At 56.0% G+C, this 6,714-nt stretch overlaps 1 protein-coding gene across 9 annotated transcripts in view; it reads right to left on the bottom strand.

Annotated features, from left to right (window-relative positions):
- Window positions 1-6,714, bottom strand: part of Bcas3 (BCAS3 microtubule associated cell migration factor) — a 530,094-nt gene that overhangs the window by 2,076 nt on the left and 521,304 nt on the right. For 4 of the 9 annotated variants that reach the window (XM_010626747.3, XM_010626750.3, XM_019207825.2 and 1 more), the window contains one exon: window positions 2,140-2,230. The exons of the other annotated variants lie outside the window; for them this stretch is intronic. In XM_010626747.3, coding sequence (XP_010625049.1) covers window positions 2,140-2,230 — 91 coding nt within the window. The remainder of the gene's footprint in view (window positions 1-2,139; window positions 2,231-6,714) is intronic. 9 annotated transcript variants of the gene reach the window in all.

The following is a 6,714-nucleotide window of genomic DNA, read 5'->3' as shown; positions in this document are numbered from 1 at the left end:
CCAGCATATCTGTGACTGGGTGAGGGGGGCAGGTGTGTGTGTGTGTGTGTGTGTGTGTGTGTGTGTGTGTTTCTCTCTCACTCGAGAGTGTAGGACCTCAGAGCAGGCACTTGAAACAGCAATGTGTGCCCAATGTAACACTCATCTGGTCTGGCTTGAGATGCTGATCTCCAGCCCACCATGTGCATGCAGCCCAGCTGGCTGTGGTTAGAGAATGAGTGCGTCATTCTCTGGCACGATGGTCATGATGGCATGGCCATCACCAGCCAGCCAGGAACAGACCACGGACCCTCTCACCCGGCAGGCCACCCCCAAGCACAAAGGCTGTCCAGCAGCTATGCCACACATTGGAGCAGGGGAAAGGAGGGCGCCTGGGCCAGATTTGTGGGGTCTCTGGGCTGTACCAGGCACATCTGGGGATGGGCCAGGCTGGAGGAGCATGCCAGGACACCAGAGGTCCGCAGCAGATTGCAGCAGTGGGAAGAGGGGGACCGGACACAGGCTGAACGTCTGGCTGTGGTCCCTGATCTCCAAAAGACTCTGGCTGACCTGTGAGCTCTGATCCTGGGGAAATGAAGAGGTATCTAGGTATGCTCAGAAAACAAGGCAGGAGGTGGAGGCAAAGGATCCCTTCCTCCTCATTCTTCAATACCGCTCTTGTTTGGGGTCACAGGGCATTGAGTTGTGAGAGAAAGAAGATGGGAAAGCAAAGAGTAGACCCTAAGTGTTCAGTATGGAAGTTTCAGACTAAGAGAGTGCCTCCATTCACTAGCTTCCCCACAAGCAAGCCAAGGAATTCGGGGGAGATCAGAGGCCCTTGCCTTCCTGCGCAGCCATCCTGGCACTAGGGGGCGCTGACAGCAGGGCGAGGAGGACAGGAGAGGAGCACTGCAGTAGCAAGAAAAGCAGGGGCTTTCTCAGGATCTGGGCATCAGGCTGAGTGAGAAAGCCCCAGATGAGGGAGCAGGTAAGACTACCAGTATGGGGAAGGGTGACGCCTTTCCAGAGCAGAGGGCAGCCCCAACAGTCTTGATGCGAAATGCGGCACATCCACATTGCCAAGGAAGCGGAGGGAACCAGATCTGGAGCCAAGCGTGGCACCCCACTGCTCCTTAGCACAGCTCCCCAGCAACACCCCGGCAGCCTCAGTGACCCCAGCTCACGAGTCCGAGAGGAACACCCCACTTCAGGGCAGGGACGCTTGACAAGGGGGCTGACAGGGGGAAATGTGCTATTCCTCGGGGACAGCTCCATCCAGCCTGAGCTGCCTTGGTCGTGTTTCTTCACCGCTCGGGCCTGGGTAAGATGGAGGCTGGCGGGCTTCTCTTTGCCTCTGACTCCCAGGGTAACCAAGGCCCTGCTGCCTATGCCTGTTCATCTCCCACTACCACCTGGGCCTCCTGACCTCTAGTTCCCCACCCTCCTCCACCCCAACCCCAACCCCAGCAAAAACTCTCTCCAGTGCACACCTCATCTTGCTTTTCCTCTCCTTACAGACCGCCAACGACTCTGCAGGCCCACAGATCAAGTCTGAACAACCCAGCAGTGGCAAACAGCCTTCTCCAGCCTGCCTCCTGGCCTGCCGCATCGGCGCTCTCCATTGTTCTGTCCCAGGAACCCCGTCAGGAACCTGTGCAGATGGCGGTAGGTTCCCTGGGCCCCAAACGGCTGGCGATCTCGGACCGGTGTCCATGCCCCCTCAGGCTCGTCCTCTTCCCTTGCAAAGCCTGCCTGGCCCCCCAACCTCCATGCTGACTCCTAGCCAGACCCTCGAAACTCCCAGGTGTGCTCCTCCTCCGCACCCGGAGAGACTCTGCTCTGTTTTTTGCGGGGGGTCTGTGTCCAATCTCTGTATCCCCATCGGCAATCAGAGGGCCTGGAAAACACTAGTGTTCAGAACTCACTTCCGGAATGATGAACGATGTGTGGTAAGGGGCACAGGGTCATGGAAAAAGAGCCAGAAGCCTACGTCTCTTGTGTCTTTTGTAAAGTCCCCTCCTCTCATCTCTCCCTGGCAGAGGAAGAGTGAGAATGTGCCGGAGTGGCCATGGAGGAGGGGTACACGCAGGATCCCCGCTTTGAGTCATCCCAGCCGCCCAGCCCTAGGAGCAAGCTGCACATGGAAATGCGTGGCCTTACCTTCCTCCATCCCGAACGCATGCTTTGTTATTGTTGGGTTGCTCACGGACGCTGGGCTGTTGGCATTGTTTTTTTTTTCCTTTTTTTTTCCCTTTTGGAAAGAAAAGCATTGAGGAATCTTTTTGGAAAAGATATGGACAATGATTGAGAAGTACACTGATCTCTGCAAGCAGGTGGAGGGAGTGTAAGGAGGCACTGGGGGTGTCACACAGGGAGGAGGGGAAGCTTGCAGCAGGACTCTGCAGTCAGGGAAGACAGGGACATGCACATGTGGCTAGGTGGGGACTGACCAGTCTTGGGGGTCCCGGAGACAGAACTGTTGGCCCCTTCCAGTATGGGGCTGGGGGAGGAAAAGTCACCCACTGTGAGCATGAGAACAGCTTTGGGAGGGGAGAGAGAGTTGGGGACCTCTGGTCCATGCAGTGTGAATGGGGCCCCATGCAGGTGGATTGCTGGGAGAGGAGACAGGCGATGCAGTTTTCAGGGACATCTGGGATCTTCTGACTCAGTGGCCCAGCTCTGGCTGCCACCCTCCTCCCCACCACTCCCGAGCCCCCCAGCTCTGAGAAGCTCCCTGTGGTGGAAGTGGACTTGTGGGGAAGGCCCACCAGAAGCCGGCCGGAGTTCAGGGGAGAATGTCGGGGCGCTGTCCCTGAAGAAAGTCCCCAGAAACCTCCCCTTAGAGATCCAGATATTCTGGCAGTGGAGAAGAGCTAGCTGTGAGAGAGCTTGTTCTTGAGGGCCACTGAGTGGGCCAAGGAATGAGGGGCTGGGCAAGCCCGGGAAGTGGCCAAACCCGGACATAAGAAAATCTGATTGTGACCTCACATTCTCCAGGGACTTGGTGCTCTTGGGTGGTGGACAACAAAGCCAAGGATGAAGAAGCAGTGCTGGCCCTGGGTTCCACACCACAAAGAGGGAGGCGGGGGTGCTGGCACAGGCCACGAGATTCCAACACTCCCAGGTACCACTAAGCCTAGTCCCAGTGCCCGCCACTGGCTGTGTCCACCTGCTCCCTGCTGCTTCTCACTGAAAAGTGCTCCATGCCATACGCTAGAATGGGCAAGGGAACCAGGAAAGGGCCAGTAGCCAAAAGGCAGGAGGAGCCTCTGCTCTTTTGAAATCCAGAGATGAAAAGGTTTGACCCTCATGCTGTCCCCACTCCATAAAGTTTGTCAAACCTCAAAGGTGTTGAGGGGCAGAGGCAGGTGGCTGGCCTTGTTAGGGAGAAATGACTCTGGCTACTTCAGAGTGTCTGTGAAGACACAGGCAGGGTCTCTGTGAGGAGGCCGGCCACGACTGCTCACAGCGGAAGCCCCTGCCCCTCATCCCACGGTGGCCAAGGTGTGAGCAGCAGAGGGCTGGCTCCTGGCAACTGATGAACACAGTGCTGGGGACGCACGGACAAAGGCCTCTTTTCACAACCAGCCACTTTACTGAACAAAGATGGTCTCTGGTTCCCCTGTTCCTGGGGAGGAGGGTGAACCACTGAGGACACTGGGGCCTGAGGGAGAACTGGGGAAGGTTGCGAACTCAAGTGGGTGGGTGATCCTGACAGAGGACCAGAAGTAGAGCCCTGCCTTGGGTGGGGTGTTCTCTGGGTCTGGCCAGTCTGGGACCTCGCAGGGGGGCTCTTTTGGCTTCTGGTAGAGGACCCGTCTTGTGGAGACCCCATCTCAGGGACCACACGAAGGTCTGTTGCTGGGATCCAGAGGAGCCTGTGAGGGCAGTGCTGCGAGTGGGAAGAGTGCCTGGAGCACTGGTTCAGCCTCAGGGCAGCCCTGGCACTTCCGCCACCAAAGGAGCAGCACCTACTGCCTGGCCCCTCTGGTTTCCTCCAAGGCTCCAGCCAGCCTTGCTCAGTACAGGGGCGGCAAGATGCTGCTCATTAAAGGGATTAGCTCTGGCTTTTATTGGGCCCTGGCTACAGCCACACACTCCAGTCCTAAGCAAACCACCCAAAGAGCCCTGTGGGGTGGGATTAGACCTGGTGGGGGAGAGAGTCCTCCTCTGCCCCGTGGCTCCGCCCACCTCCTGGGGGGCAGGCCCCCTCACCAGCCTCAGCCTGAGAAGGCAGGTGGGCAGCGGGTCCACCCAGGTTGGAGGAGGTGGCCTAGGGAAGTGGCTGCCAGCACAAGCTCTGGCAACTTGCTTTCTGGGAGACTCTGGGCAAATTGCACAAACTCTGTGCTTTGGGTCCCTGAGTGTGAAGATAACAATGTCTGCTTCATAGCCTGGCTGTAAGAATGAAATTAAATAATGCATGTAGAGCGCATCACAAAGTGCTTAAAGCTTCCAGTGAGTTACTATTATTGTTGCAATTGAATTAGTCATTGTGATTGTCCACAGGACTTCTGGGTCCCTCTCCAGCCTCCCCCACAGCAGGTGCCTCACCATCCAGGGCCCTGGCAGCTCCACCTTCACTGGAGCCTGGGATTCTTTTTTTTTTTTTTAATCAAGAAATGGTTCAGGGAGGTAGATGGCAGATACGTGTTTACAGCTGTTCATTTCCCTCCTTGCCTCTTTGCTAACACCCTCTTCCAAGATGGAAAATAAATTTCTAGCCCTGTTGACGTGCATTGATTTTTCCCTCCAGCATCTACCTCCCAGTTCTCCCACATCAGCAAGGGCTGTGGTTAAGACCCTTGCCTGGGGTGAGCTTGATGGCAGCCCAGGGAAGTGGAGGGCCACACAGCACAGCCTGCCACACGGCCCTGCCTTGCCTAGTGCCTGGCCCAGAGGAAGTTTGCAACAAACAGAACAGCTTCAGTTCCCTTCTGCTTGAGGGTGTGTGTGTGGGTTCCTCTCATTAAGAGGTGAGAATGTTCAGTATTTTCCTTTCATGAGCTGTCTGATGAAGACACTAGGGGACCACAGGACTGTCACAAGTGCAGCAAACTGGTTCCAATGGAGTCTGTCCCAAGCAAGCGATTTTGTCAGCAAGAGGCCTGCAAACGGCCAGGGACCAGCTATGCATAATGGCATCTGAGGGAGGGTAGTGGGTAAGGAAGCTTGATTGAAGGTGTCTCACGGGGCTAAGGAGGGTTGGCAGCTTCCTGAGGCTGGAAGCTCAAGAGCTGGCCCAGATGCCAACTAGGAGGTGGCCTTGGCAGACATGGCTATGGGCTACTTGTCTTACAAGTAGGCTGAAAACTGCTACTCTCTTCTAGTGTGGCCGGGGAGGCGGGACCCATTCAGTGAGACCTACATGGAGTTGGCTGAGGCGGCCTTTAAAACTCGACAGCACTGTCAAGACCACACTTTGGGCAGGAGCCAACCTCAGCCCCCAGGGCACTTTTTAGGAGGTTAAAAGTGCAGCCCTAAAGAAGGCAGCCTATAGGAACGCCTCACTTCTCTCCACACTCAGCACACTCATCTCGGGCAGGCTGCCTGGCTTCCCCAGCTGCCCCTCTTCGGCACCTCTCAGGCGCCACAATTTACAGAGATGCCAAGAGACCAGGGGGCCTCTTTGCCCACCCTAGGGAGGACTTGGGAGGTTGGGGGCTGAAGCCAGTGGAGACAGGTATCGCCTTTTTTCTCTAGCAGGAGCTCCTGTCCCTTTGCCAGGCCTGCTTCAGGAACGGGGAGTGGGGAGAAGCTTCTGGAAGCTAAGAGGCCCATGATGAAAAGGTTCTTCCTATTCAGATCATAGGAATCCTGGTTTGGGCAGCTGGAACCAGGCCACAGATGAGAAGCAAGGCTATCTCTGGCCTGCTCTTATCTCTGGGGCTTAACACCTATGTCTGAGTCCAGACCCCTGGCTGGCTGACGCCACAGACTTCTGGTGTCTTACCACATATACGGCCTGGGCTCCAGAGCCCTTTTGCCTGCGGGCAGCAAGTAACTCCTTCCTGGCCAGACTCTTTCAACTCACTGGGCTCTTTTTTCCTCCTTGCCGAGGTTTTTGTTTCTGACTCTCTCAAGTACAGAAACCAGAATGACAGAAGGAGGCCAGGCCCTCATGGACCATCCTGCCACCCCTGCCTCCACTCTCAGCTGCCAACAGTGAGAGTAAATCTTGGTACTCTTGATTCAGGAAGCCTGGAACTGCTTCCCTTGGTCTAAAAGCCTCAGCAGGGTTTTGGGGGAGATCTAAGGCCTACAAGAAACCAGATGCTCCTAGGTGTCCGAGGCTTCTTAGAAGGTAAAATTGGTGATCAATACCCGGAAAGGACGATGGACAAACAGAAAGCCTCTTGGTGCCTTCACTTCCAACCAGAAAAATGGGGCAAGAGGCACCTTCCTGTCATCCTTTCTACCTTCTGGCAGCCAAAAGAGAAAGGTTCTCAGGCCTCTGGGAGTCCACTTCTGACAGCAGGCCAATGTGGCATTAACACCACGAGGTAGGCTAGATTTCTGAATCCTCAGTGGGCCCCGTAGGGACAGAGGAATGATACCAAGAGAAGTGCATGTTAGAATATACGGGGAGGGAGAAGGCTGAGGGGTGAGGAGGAAACAGGAGGGGCCTCTCTCAAGAGTCCTGCCCCCCATTGACCGTGCCTGTCCTTACAGCCTCCACCCCTACAACTCTGTGTGTGTGTGTGTGTGTGTGTGTGTGATGTACTGGGTACTGGG

This window comes from Fukomys damarensis, unplaced genomic scaffold (assembly GCF_012274545.1).
Source record: "Fukomys damarensis isolate Sample0158 unplaced genomic scaffold, DMR_v1.0_HiC HiC_scaffold_13, whole genome shotgun sequence".
Lineage (NCBI taxonomy): Eukaryota > Metazoa > Chordata > Mammalia > Rodentia > Bathyergidae > Fukomys > Fukomys damarensis.
The sequence above is the reverse complement of the archived record's forward strand: the minus strand, read 5'-3'. Positions and strand labels throughout refer to the sequence as shown.